General features: G+C 35.9%; 1 protein-coding gene across 2 annotated transcripts in view; it reads left to right on the forward strand.

Annotated features, from left to right (window-relative positions):
* Positions 1–19,689, forward strand: part of WNK3 (WNK lysine deficient protein kinase 3) — a gene marked incomplete at both ends in the record, with an annotated part of 97,699 nt that overhangs the window by 13,397 nt on the left and 64,613 nt on the right. For both annotated transcript variants that reach the window (XM_080909811.1, XM_080909812.1), the window contains 3 exons: positions 10,112–10,200; positions 15,624–15,843; positions 17,890–18,187. In XM_080909811.1, coding sequence (XP_080765937.1) covers positions 10,112–10,200; positions 15,624–15,843; positions 17,890–18,187 — 607 coding nt within the window. The remainder of the gene's footprint in view (positions 1–10,111; positions 10,201–15,623; positions 15,844–17,889; positions 18,188–19,689) is intronic.

The raw sequence follows: 19,689 nt of genomic DNA on the forward strand, positions 1-19,689 counted from the left end.
CCATTATGGATTATTTTAATATAACAATGTTAGTTTAACAATTGCATTTACAAAAGCTTTAGATTTATAAAGGTTTCTATTTATGTACTTAAACTCTATAAATTGTTCTACATTATTTTGTTGAAAAATACACAGATATAACATCTTTATTTATTGTAAATTTTTAGATATTAGATTGGTCTTAATTTTGTTTTTTTCTGAGACAGGGTCTCACTATGTCACTATGTACATCTGGCTGTCTGGGAATTCACTCTGTAGACCAGGATAGACTCAAACTCAGAGATCTGCCTGCCTCTGCCCCTCAAGTGCTGGGATTAATGGCATGCACCACAATGTTTGGCGTGATTGTTTGTTGCTTTTAAAGCTGGATAATAAAAACTGATTAGAAGAATTTGAAGGACTATAATACTTCCAAGTGCCCAATTATGAAAAAGCTTTCAATATGCAGTTTTAGAGGTAAAATATTTGAATCCCCTGTGATGAATAATTTTCTATGTTAGAAATTGCAAGGACTGCAATGACAAGAAGTGTATGCTACTCTTAGAGAACTTATATTTCTAGGAGGAGAATAATATAAATTAAGACATAACTAGCAAGATATGATGGTGCACGCTTGTAATCCTAGCACTTGGGAAGCTGGGGAAAGAGGGTTATAAGTTTGAAGAAAGCCTGGGCTACATTATGAAACCCAATCCTGAAAATAAGAAAAAATAGAAGTATAAAATAAGTGTAGAAGATAGTCCTGGTTCCTTCTCCTAACCCCATGCTCCTAGAAATAGCAGTCAGATTCAAAATATATTCACAAATACCTCGGTCATATTGCTAAGATCTTCTCTGATTAGAATTATAACTAAAACAACCCAATTATTTTAACCTACATTCTGTAACATGTATCTGTCTCTTCACATCTCCCTCACCTGTCTCTATCCCAGAATCTTTTCTCCTCCCAGATATCCCACCTCCCATTTTTTTGTCTAAGCCATAGGCCATAGGTTTCTTAATTGACAAGTGATACATCTATAGAATATACAGGATATTCTCTCTATAATTCCCCTTTTTAGTCCAATAAAAGGCTCCTTTTGTTTCAAATATAAATTGAATACAATTATAAAAATTATGAAACAATTATGAAATCTGTTAGGTAATATTTGCATTCATAATTTTTAGTCCATTTATGTTTGGTAACATAGATAAAGCATTTTCTATTCTAACTTGTATTACCATCTGCAAAACATCTTAAATCCTAAACAACTTAAGCTTATACTAAAACTATGACTAGTCTTCAACCCCATCAGAGATCTTAGAAGGAACAAATATTACCTGAATATGCAGGAAGCGAAGGGACACAGCTTCCAAAAATATAGAAATGAGAGACAGCTGACTGCCTGGACAGTCTTAAATATTCTCTCTAACACTGGAGCATCTATCTTCAGCCTTCTGGCCCAGACTATCTGACAAACTTTTGTGAAGCAGGATTTATAAATAACTTGCTTACCCTGTCTTCACAGAGCTTGGTAGTAGACTTCCCTATGTCCATTTGTACTTCCTGGACAGATCTGTGTGTAGTTTTAGCATAGGCATTTTCTTTGCCCAGTGGCTAGTTTTCCACAATTAAAGCAATTTCATATGGAAGTTATTGATGACCATCATCTTCTTTGAAGTGGAATGGAGGTACTGCCTGTAACAGATTTGTTTCATAGTCAAAAGATCTTTTAATAATAAAAGAATTTTAAAGGTCATATTCTGTGGATCTCTGAGATTTTTGAACACTAACTATCTATAGTATATAGCTACTTACTATCTGAACAACATTGAAAACATCTTATTGTAATTAACTAAACTAGAATCTAATATGATCACAAGTTTGGCTATTAATTTGTATTTCTTAATGATCCCTAATAGTTCACAACTTGCACTTTTATCATTCCTAACAGTTTGTAATACCTTTCATAAGGACCAGAGCTTTATATTTCATCTTTAAGAAATAAGGACAATACCTCAAATAAACATTAAAAATATATATGCACTATATATATATATGTATATCAAACATAATCTTAAATTTCATCAATATGTAATAATCTATACCAGTATATCAAAAATAACCTCATTTCTGTACCAATATACAAAATTCTGTTCCAGTCTAAGATTGTGGCTATAAAATATTTTTTAAGAGTAGATTCTACACCTATTTGTCTAATTTCCTATATTTCTATATTCTTTTTTTTGACCCCCTTTATCTTACCTAAGTAAGAGAAAAGAGATTGCGAATCTAATCTCTTTATTGTTTTGTTTTCCCTATCCAAGACCATAATTATTTGTAATCATCTCCTAAAATGACAAACATATCTATAACTCATAAAATTATCTAAACCATCCACCCCAATTTAAGGGATTAGGATGGTAGTCTTTATAATTGCTTCTGACTGAATTGGAGGGAAGAGTTTCTTTTTTGGGGGCCCAAGAAAATTTTTAAAAAAGGTTAGTCTTAAGCAAGCTAGCTGCTATCATTTTCTGTCCAGTCTCTATGTGTTGATAAGTTCAGGGTTTAACAGAAGCCCTGACAGGAACAGTCTGAAAGGCTGGATGAACTAAGGTCATCTGGAGTCAGCAGCCCTCTTAAAGCTGTTTTGAAAGAAAGTCTTTAGAGGAAACAGCATTGATGTAGGATCTGGTGGATCTTGTCAGGGTTGCTATGTTGGCCTCTATAAAGACTTCTGTATGGAATATGCAGAGTGCATGGATCAATTAAAGATGATTTTCTCTTTTTTTGAGCAGTTGAAAGCCAACTGTCTTTCTTTAGAAGTTAATTTGATCATATAATCAAACTGCAATATTAATCTTCATTCATGAGATACGAAAGGATGGCATATAATAATGAGTTTTGAGAATTCTGTAGCCAACAAGATTTTTTTGTCCATGGGCTGTTCTCATATAGAGGAATCAACAAATCATGTGACCTGTCCTCTTTTGGTCTTCTTGATTTGTTTCTTCTTGTCTGTAGCCAATATCTTCAGGGGGTCTTCCTCTATCAAATCTTATTTTTATCAGTTTGGACAAGATCTACAATTTTTCTTTTTCTGTAGAAATTTTTCTTTTTCTGTATTTTCTCTCCCTTAATGTATTTGTCTCTGGGTGATTTCTTATCCCTTTTTGTTTATTAAGCATCTCTTTCTTACCATCTGGTCCTGTATCCATTAAACCTTTGGTCTCTCTTGAGTTTTCTGTTTTATCTATTAAAGTTGTTCTGGTTTTGCTATCTTGGTTATTAATGTTTATATCCAGAGCAGTGTTATTTAATTGTTCTGCTGATGAGTTTCACTGTTGTTGACCTGAAATGGCTGATTTGAATTTCATATTGGGACATTTTAAAACAAAGGATCACCTTGTTTGTCCTTTGTTGATCTAGATTTAGTAGTTCAGTGCCTTTGCCACACCTTGTGGATATTTCAGAATGCTGAAGCCTTCTTTTTGTATTTTCTCTAGAAAAAAAAATCATTGTTTCTAGGAGTGCCTTCCTTGCCTGCAATCTCTTTTTAAATGACTTTGGTTGCCAAAATTAAAATATTTGGCAGCTTGGCTTTTTTAAAGCCTCTAGAGATTCTTTTATCTATTAAAGTTGCATTCTTATAATTTTTAAATTCATCTTTTCTGTTGGATATCATTTAAATTCTTTCTGAAGGTAGGCATTGTCTGTTGTCATTAGTTGTATAGTAAGGTAAGGTTGGATTTCTAACAGTCTGGCTGGCTTTTCTAATTTTCATTATTTGGTGGTACAGTAGGCTTTAACTTTACTTTATCTTTCTAAATTTTGTTTATAATCTTTTCTAGCTTTTCTTCTAAAGCCTGTAAGTCCTGCATCTGATTTTCATATTTTCCTTTTCTTGTATCTAGTATTTTCTTATTTTTAATTATAAAAATTTAAATTTTTTCTTCTAAAGCCTATATCTGGTTTTCATATTCTTTCAAAATATCTCTACTATCTTAGTATTATGTTCAACTTGGTCTATAGAACTTTGTACCTGTTTTCTATTTTTGTTTTCATATTTTATTTTTTTGTATTTAACATTTTAGTATCATCTTTATTCTGATTTATTAATCTTAGCAAAGTCTGTAAGCCTTGTGTTTTTTCCCCTTAACACCTTGTTTTTCAAAATGACATAGCAATATCAAATACTTGCCTTGAGCTGTTCTGGAAAGTTTAGGCTTTGATCTGTCTTTGTTCTTTCTTTCTTTCTTTCTTTCTTTCTTTCTTTCTTTCTTTCTTTCTTTCTTTCTTTCTTTCTTTCTTCCTTCCTTTCTTTCTTTCTCTTTCTCTGCTTATATATCACATGTATTCCATTATTCCCCATTCTCTCCCTCCCTTTTGCCCCCCCCCTTTATTTTCACTCTCACACACAATGCACATACGCACAAACATTAACATCCCAAGTATAGTAGAAATTTTGCATTCTGGCTTATTTTGCATAACACAATAATTTGCAGTTTCATCTATTTTCCTGAAATTGCTGTGATTTCATTATTCTTTACTGCTGAATATAATTCTGTTGTATATTTGTACTACATTTTCATCATATAGTTATTTGAGGAGATACACTGAGCTGATTAATTTATTAGATGTTGTGGATTGTGTATCAATATACACAGTAGTAAATAAACTCAGGTATGTTGACTGGAGTCCTTTGGATATATCCATGGAGTGTTATGGCTCAGTCATATGATAGTTCTGTATTTAGTTTTTTGAGCAGCCTCCACAATGATTTCCATAATGGTTGCAATACATTATATTTCTGCTAGCAATCAATAAGGTTTTCACTTTCCCCACATACTTGCCAGTGTTTGTTTTCATTTCTTGTGTTTTGCTTAGTTTTAATTAGTTGTAATGTAGTATATTTTGATCATATTCACCTTCCCTCCACCAACTCTTCTTGGATCTATCCTCCTTTCCATTCTCATCCATTTTTGTGTCCATCCCTCTGTGTTGTGTCTGCCCTCACCCTAAGGCCTATTTGTGCTGCCCAAATATTCTTGGATGTGTTCACTGAAGCATAGTTGACTTATTACAGTGTTAGAAAAAACTGACCCATCTATCAGCTGCTAAGAGTTTCCAGTAGCTCCTTGTCTAGGGTTGAGACTTTGTGTCTAACTACCTTCTTCATTGCTGAGATTTGATCTGGCTTAGGCTTGCACAGATCTTAGACATGCTGTCACAAGTTCTGTGAACTTGTATTTGTAGCTTCCTTGCTGTGTCCAGAAGACAATGTTTCCTTATAGTCATCCAATACCTTTGGCTCTTCTGTCTTCTCTTTGTTAAGGATCCTTGACCCTCATGAGGAGGGGCTGTGGCATTTTGAACCCTTTTTCTGTCCATGTTGATGTCCCCAATTTTCTTTTTTGTTAAGGTTACAATATATTATTATGGGTTTCATCATGGTTTCATATATACCTGTAAACTTTATTCTCATGTATTTTTTCTTTATTCTTGTCCTTCCCCATGTCTCCCTGCCCCCCCCCCCCCCCCGTAGCCTTTTCCTTTGTTCCACCAATTAGTCCTTTTCTGTCTTCCTATTACATGTGTTTGCTTATTTTGAGGCAGGGTCTCATCTCACTGTGTAGCCCAATCATGGAGCTCTCTATGTAGACCAGGCTCCCCTTGAACTCACAGAGATAGTATTTGTTACTCTCTATTTTTTAAAATGATCTCTTCATATCTCATGAACCTTTTTCTAATTTTGTCACCTATAAACACACATATATAAATACATATATACACATACATAATTTTAAATCTAGGTTCCACATATGAACAAACCTACATGGTGCTTGTCTTATGAAACCTGGATTATTTTGTTTAACATGATGGTTTCCATTTATATCCATTCTCTTGAAAATATCACCATCTCATTTTATTTTAGGGCTGCCAAAAATTCCATTTTATATGTGTATATCTCATTTTCTTTATCCCTTCATCAGTTGATGAACATCTAGACTGATTTTTTTGCTACTGTGTCGATTGGGAATAGCGTGGCAGTAAACAAGATGTTCTTCTGTGGTATGTTGATGTAGAGTCCTTTGAGTTCAGGAAACCAAACTTGAATTTTCTGAAAGAACTGTAATTTCTCTTAACTTCTGGACTCTTTCTCCAGCTTTGTAAAATTACTTTTTATTATCTGTATTTGTCTGTGTAGTTTTATGCAAATGAGTACAGGTTCCTGTAGAGGCCAGAAGAAGGAATTGTATTCCCTGGAACTGGAGTTACACCTAGCTGTGAGCTGTACCCAGTGTCAGTGCTGGTAACTGAACTTGAGTTCTCTGCAAGAATAATATACACTCTTAACTGTTGACTCATCTCTTTGATTCCTTTCGTTTTTTTTAATAGTCATTCTAGCTAGGGTAAAATGGAATCTTGGGGGCAGTTTTAATTTGTATTTCTCTGAGCAGTGAAGATACTAAACATTTTTTCAAGCATATATTGGTAATTTGTACTTACACTTTAATTTTTGAGACTTATTTTCTTTTATATGAATGAGTGTTTTTCATCAGTACTGTCTGTGCCTTATACATGCCAGGTAGCTGTGGAGATGAGAAGAGAGCATCAGTTCCCCTGGAACTGGAGTTACAGATGCTTGTAAGCCACTGTGTGAATGATAAGAATTGAACCCATGCCCTCTGGAGAACAGTGGAGCCATATCTTCAGTTTCTCTGTCTTTCTATTTTTGAAAACTGTCTATTCAGATTATATGGAAACCTTTTGATTTAAAGGTCTTTTGATAGTGTTTAGTTTTTGGAGTTCTTCATATATTTTAGATATACTATTTGTGACATTTAGCTGTCAAAATACGTACAGGTGAAAGACCTATCTTTATACTTTCCAACCTTTTAAAATATTAATCATCCTTCTGGTGGGATGAGGCCGTGGATTTCAAGTATTCCACTGGAGGCTCTGAGGTTTTCAAATCTATAGAAGTGAATAGCAGACTGATGGCTGTGGAGGTTGATCTGCCTTCTGACTTAAGGCTCAAGGCTATCAGATTTTACATTGTTCTCAGTTGATCTGCTACTTTAACTGAGAGCAGGGTTACTTTTATGCATTTCTCATCGTTAGCCAAGCCTCCTGCTACCTGCCCTTCTTTGCTTGTTGGTCATGGCCTTCAGCTCTCTACAAGTGTTTCCTGGACTGTCTCTTGTCCTGTGGCTCTGGTAAGTTAAATTCAGGCTCCCTCCCTTAAGTTTTATTTCCTATTTTGGGGTCCTTAATGTAGCTTAATTTCTAATAACTGCCTGCCCCCAGGATGAAGCCCAATCCTGCCCTCCAAGTCAGTGTGACAGGGATGGAATTCCTCACCATTGTCTTATCCACTGAAGGAGTCACTGTCTCCTCTGAACTGGTTCTGAGACTTGGGAAGGGTGTGGGCTTATTCTAAGAGTAGGACTTGCAGTGTCTTTTCTCCAGGACCCCTGGTCCACCTTCTGAAGGCTTCAGCTGCTTTTCCTTTTGTCAGAGTTCAGTGCTCCTGGAATTGTGAAGAACTTGACTTCTTTTCTGTATGTTTTCCAACTTTTCCTCTGCATTTTCTGTGACTTCTTGAAGCTCCCTGTTTCTTTTTCTCTTTAGAATAGAGTCTATTTTATTCTGGCTTTTCACCTTTAGTGAGTCACACAGCAGCAGCTGCTCTGCTGCCATCCTAACTACAGCTTTTTGTTGTTGTTATTTTAACTTTCTGGATTTTATGTCTTATTAGAATCTTAGAACCTGATAATTAGCCTAAGAAAAATTATCTCTGTATTAGTGTTACTAAATTAGAAAAAAGACTTTATAAATTTATTTATATATTTTCATACTTTATAATATACAATTGTATTGATGTACACACACAATTTGCTTATGGCTTCTAGCCATTTAAAAAGACTTTGAAATAAATTAAATTCAGAGTACTAGAAATAGAGAATCTATTATTTTTTTTTTAAGTTATGCTTTCTTTCACTCTTAAGTAACCCAGGATAACCTTAGACTTCTGATCCTCTGGCCTACACTTCTCCAGTAGTGGGATTACAAGCCTAGGCCATTATGCTGGGCTTCAAGAGTTTATTAAACCACATTCATTTTATTTGTCCTGTAAAGCATGCCTGTGGTCTTAGCTATTTGGGAATTTGAAACAGAAGATCATGAAATTGAGGCCATCCTTGGCATATAAGTGAGATCCTGCCTCAAATCACACAAGCAGATAAACCTACTTTTTCTGATTCAAAAATAGTTACTATATTTGCTTTTTCAAAGCATTTTTTATTTTACTTTTTAAAATGCATTTCATTCATCTAGTGTGCGCTTGTACAAGTATGCACACATATACGTGTGTGTGTGTGTGTTTGTATGTGTGTGTGTGCTTCTTACAATCACATTCTTGAGTATGGAGGTTAAAAGACAACTCTTATAAGTCAGTTCTGTCTTGACACATTGTGGAGTAGGGATTGGAACTCAGATCAAGCCTTCTCACTCCCCGCCCCCATTTTATTTATTACATGTTGTGTGTTGCATATTGTTAGAATGTGAGCATGGAAGTCATATGACAGCATATGGAAGTCTGTTATCTTTCTTCTACCTTATTGTGGGTTCCAGAGATTGAAGTCATATCATCAGGTATGATGGCAAGCACCTTTAATCTGCTGAGTCATCTTGCAGGTCCATTATTAACTCTCCTTTAAATAAATAATTACATGTATCTGTTTATAAATGGATGCTTGCATGCATGTTGATGAGTAACCTTGGAGGTTAGAAGACGATATCAGATTCCTTGGAGCCAGAGTAACATTTACTCAGTATGGATTCTGATAATTGAACTTGGATGCTCTAGAAGAGCAACTAGTGCTCTTAACCACTGAGCCATCTCTCTAGGTCCTATTATATTTTCTTAATTAGGAATATGATACACACACACACACACACACACACACCTTCTTGTTTCCCCCTATTATTTCATATTAAATTGTGAGACTTCCCCATATTAATAATTACAATCGTATTTTTAGTCTATATGTCCCTCAGTTATTACTATGATTAGATTACTTACAATTTTCATTTATGGAGTTGTGATAAAAATTCTTTTTAAAAAGTTAAACTTGGACTAGCGAGATGGCTCAGCTGGTAAAGGTGCTTTGCATCAAGCCTGACAACCTGAGTTCCTTCCCCGAGGAAATGCATGATGGAAGGTAATTATCTATCTCCTGCAAGTTATTTTCTGACTTCCACATGTGAGCGATGATCCTCCCTCCCTCACCAGTAATGAAATGTAACTTTAAAAAGTTGAAATTGGGTGGTTATGGTTCCCCCAGCCTGTATTCTCTGTGCTTGGGAGGCAGAGGCAAGCAGATTTCTATGAGTTTTCGACCTGCTTGGTCTTACATAGAGCAGTGGTTCTCAGCCTTCCTAATGCTGTGACATTAATACAGTCCTTCATGTTGTGGTGACTTTCAACCATAAAATTATTTTAGTTACTACTTTATAGCTGTCATTTTGCTACTGTTATGAGTTATAATGTAACTATCTGATATGCAGGATATCTGATGTGCAACCCCTAAAGGACTTGAGACCTGTCTTAGAGTTTTACTGCTGTGAACAGACACCATGACCAAGGCAACTCTTATAAAGGACAACATTTATTTAGGGCTGGCTTAGATTCTGAAGTTCAGTCCATTATCATCAAGGCAGGAGCATGGCAGCATCCAGGCAGGCATGGTGCAGGAGGAGCTGAGAGTTCTACATCTTCATCCAAAGGAAGCCAGGAACAGACTAAGCATCCTCAGGCAGCTAGGAGGATCCAAGCTCACCCCCAGAGTGACACACTTTCTCCTACAAGGCTACACCTTCTATTAGTGCCACACTCTGCGCCAAGCATAAGCAAACCATCACAAGACCTCGGATGAGAACTGAGGACATAAAAGTCTTTAAAGTCAGCCAGGGCTATGTAGTGAGACCCTGGTTAAAAATTTATAAGTTAAATTTATAGGTATAATGATCTCATGGAATAATTTGATTTTTTATGGTAAAAGTGTTTAATAAATGTCATGTTGATTTGTGCTTTCAGTTGTTTAATTTGTAACCATTTTCTCCCAGGGCATAAAACCAGCCAGCTTCAATAAAGTCACAGACCCTGAAGTGAAAGAAATAATTGAAGGATGTATTAGACAAAACAAATCTAAAAGGTTGGTGGGATTATAACATTATAGAAATGAATGCATTTTAATCCTGGATACTGTAATGTATATCACTGCATGCTGTTTGAAATTTTAAACCTCACTATCATGTGCTGAATTTGAGCTGACATTTGTGTTTTTTGGGACAAACTTTGATCACCATCAACTTAATAGTAAGGTGAAATAAAATTTTAAAAGTAAAATGTAAAGCAGGTAATAAATTGCTTGTGTAAGTAGTTTAGAGTAAACAGATAGATTGCATTTGGTTTTATATCTCTGTGCCAACAATAATGGTATAAGTAATATGGATATTTTTATTCAAGGGGTGTTTTTATATAGATAACTTCTTTAGTATTGGCTTTTACTTTTTATTTGTGTATAATTGCTAATTTAACTTGGCAGTTTCATCTTTTGAATGCTTTTTAAACATTTTTATGTGTATGCGTTTGTGTGTCTGGGTGTATGTATATGTACCATGTGTATGTAGGTATGTGCAAAAGCCAGAAAAGGTATCACATCCCCTGGATCTGGAATCATATGCAGTTGGGAGCTGCCCACTGTGGGTGCTGGAAGCCAAATCTGGGTCCTCTAGAAGAGCAGCAAATATTCCTAACTGCTGAATCATCTCCCAAGCCCCATTTTAGCCATTTTTATCTGTGTCTTTCAGAACCATATTTTAAGTACACTCATATTGCTATATATTCATCATCACCACTGTCAACCCTCAAAATATTTCTTTATTTGAAGCTATAGCTCTGTAACCACTAATTCAGAATTCTTCCTTCCAGACCCTGATCATCTTTATTCTATCTTCTTTTTCAGAAAATATTCTTGGACACATTTTCATGGACTCTTTTTTTTTTTTTTTTAATTTTGTTACATGTTAACACACACATACACGGATGGGGACACACACACACATATCTAAATGCATCACTACAACCTGCTCAGTCTGTATAAAGTTACTTGTATGTATGTATTTTTAGAACTAACCATTTTATATTGAATAACCAATTTGGGGGCTTTTCCTCTGGGATAAGCACTTCTCCCACTCTTAGTGTTTCTTAGTGTCCTATAATTCTTTGTCTAGAGTTGAGTCTGTGGGAATTTTCTCCTTCCATATTAGCATGTCTACTGTTGTCATTCTTTTGCAGGTCATGTTTAGCTAACTCAAGTCCTTATTAGTATTTATCTTTATTGAATTTTGTTTTCAAATCCTTGATTGCTTTTGTCATTTCTTTCTATCAGGCTTATGTTTTTGTTTGTTTGTTTTTTGGGGGAAGGGGAGGAATCATTCCAATGTTTATTCTCTTTAATTTCATTGTGTGTGTGGGGGGTATTCTTTAAATCATTGAATCCTTTGATGAAATTTATGACTGGTATTTTAAATTGTGTATCCTGGGGTTTATTTAGGTAATTTCATTGGTAGACATTTTTATAGAACTGGTGAGGTTTGGGGGGGTTGGATATTGCCTTGATCTTTCATATTGTGTACATTTTTTTTGTTAGTTCTACATCTTGCTAGACCAAGGAGAAGGATGTGGAGGATCTGGCTAGGTGGAAAGGTTGGATATGGCATGGGTGGGGCCTGTGGATCAGGGCTGGCAGGGTGGCAGGGTGGTGCCTAGCTAGACATCCTGGAGAAGGATGTCTTTCTACTCTACTTTCTATGTCTGTGAATATGCTTGTTCTAGGTGCCTCATAAGTAGAATGTTTATTGTATTGTTTTATGTTTGGCTTATTACATTTAGTTTGGATTTTCTTTCTCTTTCTTTTTTCTGAGACAGGGTTTTTCTGTGTAACAACCCTGGCTGTCCTGGAATTTACTCTGTAGACCAGGCTAGCCTCAAACTCACAAAGCTCCACCTGCCTCTGCTTCCCTAGTGTTTGGATTAAAGGCATGTGTCACACACACACACACCGCCCTACCCCACTCAATCCTACCCAGTCCCAATTTAGCGTGGATTTTCAAAGTTGATTTTTATTGTAGCATGTATCAGAATTTCATTTCTTTTAAAATGAATAAATTGTACATTTATACCACATTTTCATTATACATTCATGTGTTAATAAATATTTAATTTCACCTGTTGGGTATTCTTTTCTTCTCTGTCCTAGAAATAAAACCCACAGCTTTATACATTTTAGGCAGGTACTCTGACATTGAGGTATAACCTTAGTACCTTTTAGTTACTGTGAATTATATGAATATTGAAGTATGACATATGTTTAAGTCTGTATTCCTAAACTTTGTGACTATGTGCCTGGAATTAGGATAGTTGGATCATATGATAAATATTGTTTTTAAGGCCTCATACTTGTTAGACAAGTGCTGTACCACTGAACTACATTGCTAAACATGCGCTAGACATGTTTTCATTTGTTTGTTCTGAGATAGGTTCTTACAATTAGCTCTAGCTGTCTTGGAACTCACTCTGTAGATCAGGCTGATCTCAAACTCACAGAGATCCACCTGCCTCTACCTCCAAGTGCTGGGATTAAAGGTATGTGCCACTACATCCAGTCTTAAACATGTTCTTTAAAATAAAGTTGAAAATATTGTATGGCACCAGCGAGGTGACTCAGTGGATAAAACTACTTGCTGCCAAGCCTGGGAACCTGGGTTTGAAATTAGGGCCCTGTAGTACAACCACATTAAGTTTATCCCTGACTTGCTTACAAATAAATGAGGCTCAGACTATGGTTATTTTATTTGGTTTTGACAATTACTGGGGGGTCACCCCTAATTTACCTTTATAACTGATGGTCTGGATACCTCCCCAGTGGTGTACCCCACATACTTGCTGTTTCTCCAGACCATGTGCTCATCGTCCATCTCCTTTCCTGGTGGCTTCTTCTCTCTAGTTGTTTAGGATTTTAAAGGATGTTCTTGGTTTAAGAAGATAATTTTAGGAGTGTAATACAAGTTACAATAGAAATTAGCTTAGATACAGAACTCTGAACTCACCAGGATAGGATAGATAATAGAATACTTTCCCCTGAATTGCCAAATACAAACAGACTGGATTAAAAAAAAATAACCTAGGGTATGTTGTTTATTATTAACAGACTGGATTAAAAAAAAATAACCTAGGGTATGTTGTTTATTATTATAAGGAGAAAGAGCCTTTTTATTTGGACTAAAAGGGGGAAATTGTTGAGGTTTGGTCTGTTGCTATGGATTGTAATGCTAAATTTTATAGCAGGTCTAGGCCTACAAGTCTCTTATGTTTACAAGCGTTTGTTGTGCAAACCTTGTTCCTTGGTTTAAAACTATTGGCTAAATAAAATTAGCTACAGCCAATTACTGGATGGTTGGAGGGTTTGGAGTGACCTGGTTGGAGAAGAAGGTGAGGAGAAAGAGGAGGAAGGAGAGAAGGGAAAAGAGGAGGAGGAGGAGGAAGCAGAGGAGAGAGACTCCATGACTTAAGAGTCAAGAAAACATGGCCCTGAGGGCTGGCCAATTGGAGTTAAGAGCAGCCCAGATGAAGCATAGTAAGTAATAACTCAGGATTATTGATAGGAAAGTGGATTCTAACAACATAGATGGTAGGTATCTGCCCAGCTCTAGTGCTAATTAAGGCTTATTGTAAATAATAAAAGTTGCATGTCTTTTATCTGGGAACTAAATGATTATAACGTGGGGTAGAAATCTGAGATTGGGATAAAAAATTTCTATAACAGGATCCACATGGTGGAAGGAGAGAACCAACTTGTATGAGTTGTCTTCTGACCTCTATATAAAGTGTAATAAATACACTAAATATTTTGTGTTGAATTCATAGTTTTATTTTAGATTTTGATTGTTGCTTATAATCATAATCTGACTAAAGAACAGTAAAATACTCAAAAGTAGTCTTCACTGCACTAGAAAAAGCACAGACCACAAAACCATGCTAAAATTAAAACTTAGACCTACATTTAATGTCACCTTAAAATTACTCATTCCTCAAAATAGGTAATATTTTGATGATTCAAATGATCAAGTCTGTATATAGAATACTTAACAGCAATATGTTGTCAGTAGTAAGTAATCAGTATTTTGTTCTGCTGCCACTATTGTTCAGAAAAATACTTAAAAGTTTTAAAAGAAAGGGTTCAGTTTGTTTATACTTTCTTAAACATATCTCACTTTATTGTTAAAACTAATAAGTGAGTCATTTTTATCACACTGCCTTAGTTACGTATTTGCATCATTTTTAAAGCTAAAAATAAAGAGTTTTAAAATCCTTCATGTTACAGACACTGTTATCCATATGTATTTTACAGCAGGGGCTCTCTATGTGACATGATAGATACAGACAGATTAATTACAATGTTCTTATCTTAAAAGTTTGTGAAAGAAAATTTATTTGCCCTAGCTTGCAAAAGGATCCTTTGATGCCATATCCTCTTGCTTTTCTTCATAGACAGTTAGAATTTGATATTAATCTAGAGTTTTACCCATTATGTGTATAGTATAGCCTAAAATTAGAGTTCAGTACTTCTAGTAAACCACTGGAGCTGAGTATGCTTGGGCATGCTTGTAATCCTAGTACATAGGAGGTCGTGACAGAATAATTGAGATTTGGAGGCTAGTTTGAGCTATATAGTAAGACTCTGTTTTGATTTTTTTAAGAAGAAAGAAAAGAAGAAGGTGATAATGGTAGGACACCCCTTGAATTCCTGCCTTTGAGATGCAGAAATAGGCTAATCTATTTGTGTTCAAGGCCAGTCTGGTCTATATAGCAAGTTCAAGTCAGCCAAGGCTACAGAGGGAGAAACTACTGTCCTTCACTGGACCACATTAGCTTCACCTATGACATTCTTCTAAAGAGTGATGTATACACTGATTAAATAGCCTTTAAAAAAAGAAAAACAGGCCTTTTGAAACAGTCTCCTTCTATAACCAGACTATCCTGGAACTCACTATGTAACACAAGCTGGCAACTGCTGTGATACAGGAACGGGCTACTACACACACCTCCAGACTGGATAACTGTTGAGTAATATCCATTTAAAACATTTGTAAGAAATTGCATTCTCAATTCACCCTAGAGTTTATATATCTGGGAATTTCTTTTAGTTTCCTTTGTTGAAAATTTATTATTTTAGTCTTAATAATATAAGCCAGTGTCTTAAGGGAAGCTAATAAATCTAACTTAACAATTCTCTTTAGGTTTACTTTCATGTGCATTAGACTTTGTTATCAAGATATGTTACTGGTTAATCTAATTAAGATCATTCTGTATTTGTGTAAGTTGACATTTTCGTGTCCCTAGTAATAATTTGATAATAAGGTGTAGTTTTAATAAGAAAACATTTAATGGATTAATAGAAAATGTAAAGTAAGATTCTCACTTCAATACAATTAACTTTTCTATTTAAAGGATTGCATCTTACTGGGAGATGACTGGGAGAATTGGTAATGAGAAATATATTTTGTTTACTAGGTTATCAATCAAGGACCTACTAAACCATGCATTCTTTGCTGAGGATACTGGACTGAGGGTGGAGTTAGCAGAGGAAGATGATTGCTCAAATTCATCCCTGGCTCTAAGACTCTGGGTTGAAGATCCTAAGAAATTAAAAGGCAAACATAAAGACAATGAAGCTATTGAATTCAGTTTTAACTTAGAAGCAGATACACCTGAGGAAGTAGCGTATGAAATGGTAAATAAATCTTAGGAATATTTTCCCTACACATTATGGTATCCTGACTGATTAATTTTTTCCTACTGCTCATTGCTTTCTTCCCTTTCATGTTCTTCTGTGCGCTTGTTTCCCCCCCCCCCGCCTTACTGTGTTTGTACAGGTATGCTTGCACATTTGCACATGCATATATTTTTACCTCCCCAGTGCAGGCATTATAAATGTGTGCTTTTTTGCTCTGCTTTTTATACAGGTGCTGGAGTTCTAAACCCAAGTGACCATGCTTGCATGTCAAGCATGTCTCCCAGATTTCTCTTCTGTTTTCCGTATTTATATTGTTATGCCATTGTAAAGTATTTTTTATTAGCAAGATATGTTAAATCTGCGCACACACACTATAAACAACAGTACAACATTGTTTTTGTTAGAATAAAATTGGGGGCTGAGGAAATGGTTCCGTTGATAAATTACCTGTTATGCAAACAAGAGGACCTAAGTTTGGATTTCTGGCCCCTGTGTAAGGTGGTGCGGTATAGCTCTTTAACCCTAGCTCTGGGTGGGTGAAGACAGTAGGAGGCCCACTGAAAGGGCCTGTCACAAAAAAATAAGGTGAAGAGCAATAGAGGAAGAATTCTGATGTTGGCCTCTGGCCTTCATATGCACATACCCATATATACAAGAAATCTTAGCTCTCAGAAGGTTTGGGAAGGAGGATCAGATGATTTGTAGTTTCTCATTTCTGGAACTTCTATTATTTGGATGTTAGGCTTTTTGGACTAATTCTCAAGTATTATTATTATTATTGTTATTATTGTTATTATTATAGATCCATTACTTTGTGGTTTTTGTTTGATTTTGGTTCTTTGAGACTGGGTTTCATATAACCCAAACTGGCCTAGAACTTATTGTGTAGCTGAAGATGGCCTTGAAGTACTGATGTTCCTTCCTTTGCCTCCCACTCCTGCAATTTCACGTGTGTGCCACCATATCTAAGCTTGTTTTCATTGATCTGTAACTTTAAACTCAGTTTACTATGAGGTAAGTTTACTGAGAACTTTAAGGTGGGCAAAGTTAGATATGTGTGCTTCATCTGTTTTCTGTCATTTTAGTTTGGTTTTAGAAAGGATTGTGCTGTGTAGTTTTGATTGAACTGATAATCAAAATGTAGCCCAGGCTCACCTTAAAACCCACGGCTCTACCTTCCAAGGGATGGGCTTACCATTCTCATTAACATTTTAATAATCTTCTAACTACCATGACATTTTTGATCTATAGATTCTTAGGTTTTAAGAAGCAGACTATAGGCTGGACTTGGTGGTACGTGCCAGTAATCCTAGTACTTAGGAGGGTAGGGATCACTCTGAACTACATAAATAGTGAATTTAAGATCACTGTGTTACATGAGATACTGTCTCAAAAAGAAAAAGTTAAACTATAAGACTAAATATTACTGGTATACTATGGTACTTCAAACTATGTTCTCTGCTGCCCATCCTGTTCCTTTCCTGTTTTCTCACTATTATAATAATGCAAATACCCTGCTGTGAGCACACACTCCTTTACTTAGAATGTTGCTCAATGCTCCAGACTTCATCCCTATTGTTTTTAGTAGACAGTATTTTTATTTGGGGGATGTCAATTCACTTCTAAATTTCCTTTCCTCTATGCTACTTTTCTGTTTCCTCCACATATTTAAAGTTTTTCTAGCAGCTCATTTCTCACTAAGTTTGTTCCACTTTACAGCATCAGATAATGTGCTCACACAAGATAAAATAGCACTTCAGTTAGCTGTATTTCTCAGGTGTCAATAGTGGGCAGGCTGCTACTGGTTTTTAAGACAGGCTTTGTAACTGACACTACAAGATCCTTTTGCCTCATACCCTGAAGTGTTATTCTTGCATCAGTTAAAGGCTCTCTCTCATATGTGTACATGTCCAATTTAAAAAGCATATACCAACTATTTAGTTATCAGTTATTTACTAGAATCTTGGATTTGGGGTACAAATATGATTCAAATAAAGCTAAAAATTTAAAGAAGGAGTTTATTTATTATGTTTTTTTCTGTAGGTCAAGTCTGGATTCTTCCATGAAAGTGATTCCAAAGCTGTTGCTAAGTCCATTAGGGACCGTGTAACACTGATTAAAAAGATAAGGGAAAAGAAGCCTGCTGGATGCTTAGAGGAACGCAGAGATTCCCAGTGCAAGTATGTGAGGAATGTACTTCCTCAGCAGCAGACTGCAACTTTACAATCTGCTCCTCCTGGTCCACACACCGTGGCTGAGTGTGAAGAAACAGAAGTTGATCAACATGTTCGACAGCACCTTAGACAGGGCAAACCACAGCAGCAATCCTCCTCTGTTAAGGGTAAGACAGCTGCAAAGACAAAGGAATACAGTTTCTTAAGTAGCATTTTTGTACTTTGCAGAGTATTCTAGTGTCTAGTATTTTATTAAGCATTTAAAAACATTTGAAATGAACCAGAAAGTTCCCTTATATTAAAATAAAAAAAGTTGGGCTAGGAATTTGTTCCACTTGAGAGTACTGCCTAGTATGCAGGAAGCCCTGAGCTTGATTCTCCACACAATATACACTGGGCATGATAGGACTTAACACATAATTCCAGTGTTTAGAAAATGTAGGTAGGAGGATTGGAAGTTCATGGTCATACTCAGCTAGTTTAAGGGAAGTCTGGAATACTTGATAGTCATCCTAAAATGAATTTAAGGAATTCTTTAAGTGACTTGTCAATGTTCTAGTTGCAGAAATATTACATTATAGCAACTACTCCAGTTCAGAGAAATGCTATTAATTAATATTTATAATAGTCTAGCATAAGGCCGTGAAGAAAATTTAGAACTAAAGATACAGTTTGTTTCTTAAGAAGGAGTTTTTTAGATATGAAGAGTCTTAGTATTTTAGATGGGAATGGAGTTCTCTAGGGCTTTGTTTCATTTTGTTTTTTTGTTTTGTTTTGCTTTGTTTTGTTTTATAATTCATTGTCTTTTAAAGACAACAGAGTATAGGCAGTTTTACAAAGGGAGTACATTTTCCTACCCACTTTGTAGGGGTTGTAGAGCATAAGACTTTTATCTTTTATCTTTTATCTTTTATTTGATACTCTCTGTATTTATATTTCAAATGTTATCTCCTGCACCTCCACTTGTCTCCACAAAGGTGAACCCTCTCCCAATCTCCCTCTCTACCTCAGTGCCTTGACATTCCCCTACCTTGGGAAAATGTGCCCTCACTGGACCAAAGGCCTCTTCTCACATTGATGCCAGACACTGCCGTCCTCTGCTATATAGGTACCTGGAGCCATGGGTCTCTCCATGTGTGCTCAATCGTTGGTGTTTTAGTCCATGGAAGTTGTGGAGGGTTTAGTTGGTTGATAATGTTGTTCTCCCCATGAGGTGAAAACCCTTTCAGCTCCTTCAGTCCTTTCTCTAGCTCCTTCATTGAGGTCCCCATGTTCAGTTTGATGGTTAGCTGCAAGCATCCTCAACTGTATCTGTATGACTCTGGGAGGGCCTCTGAAGAGACATCCATATCTGGTTCCTGACAGTAAGTACTTCTAGGCATCAGCAATAGTGCTTGGATTTGATGGCTGCTTATGTGGTGGATCCCCAGGTGAGGCAGCCTCTGAATGATCTTTTCTTCAATCCCTGATCCTCTATTTGACCTTGTATTTCCTCCCCTGAGTGTTTTGTTCTCTTTTCTAAGAAGGACTGAGGCATCCACAGTCTGGCCTTCTTTCTTTTTGAGCTTTATAAGGTCTGTGGATCGTTTGATGGACATTCCAAGCTTTTTGGGCTAGTATCCGCTCATCAGTGACTGCATACCATGTGTGTTCTTTTGTGACTGGGGTA

This window comes from Micromys minutus, assembly GCF_963924665.1.
Source record: "Micromys minutus genome assembly, chromosome: X".
In the NCBI taxonomy this organism is placed as follows: domain Eukaryota; kingdom Metazoa; phylum Chordata; class Mammalia; order Rodentia; family Muridae; genus Micromys; species Micromys minutus.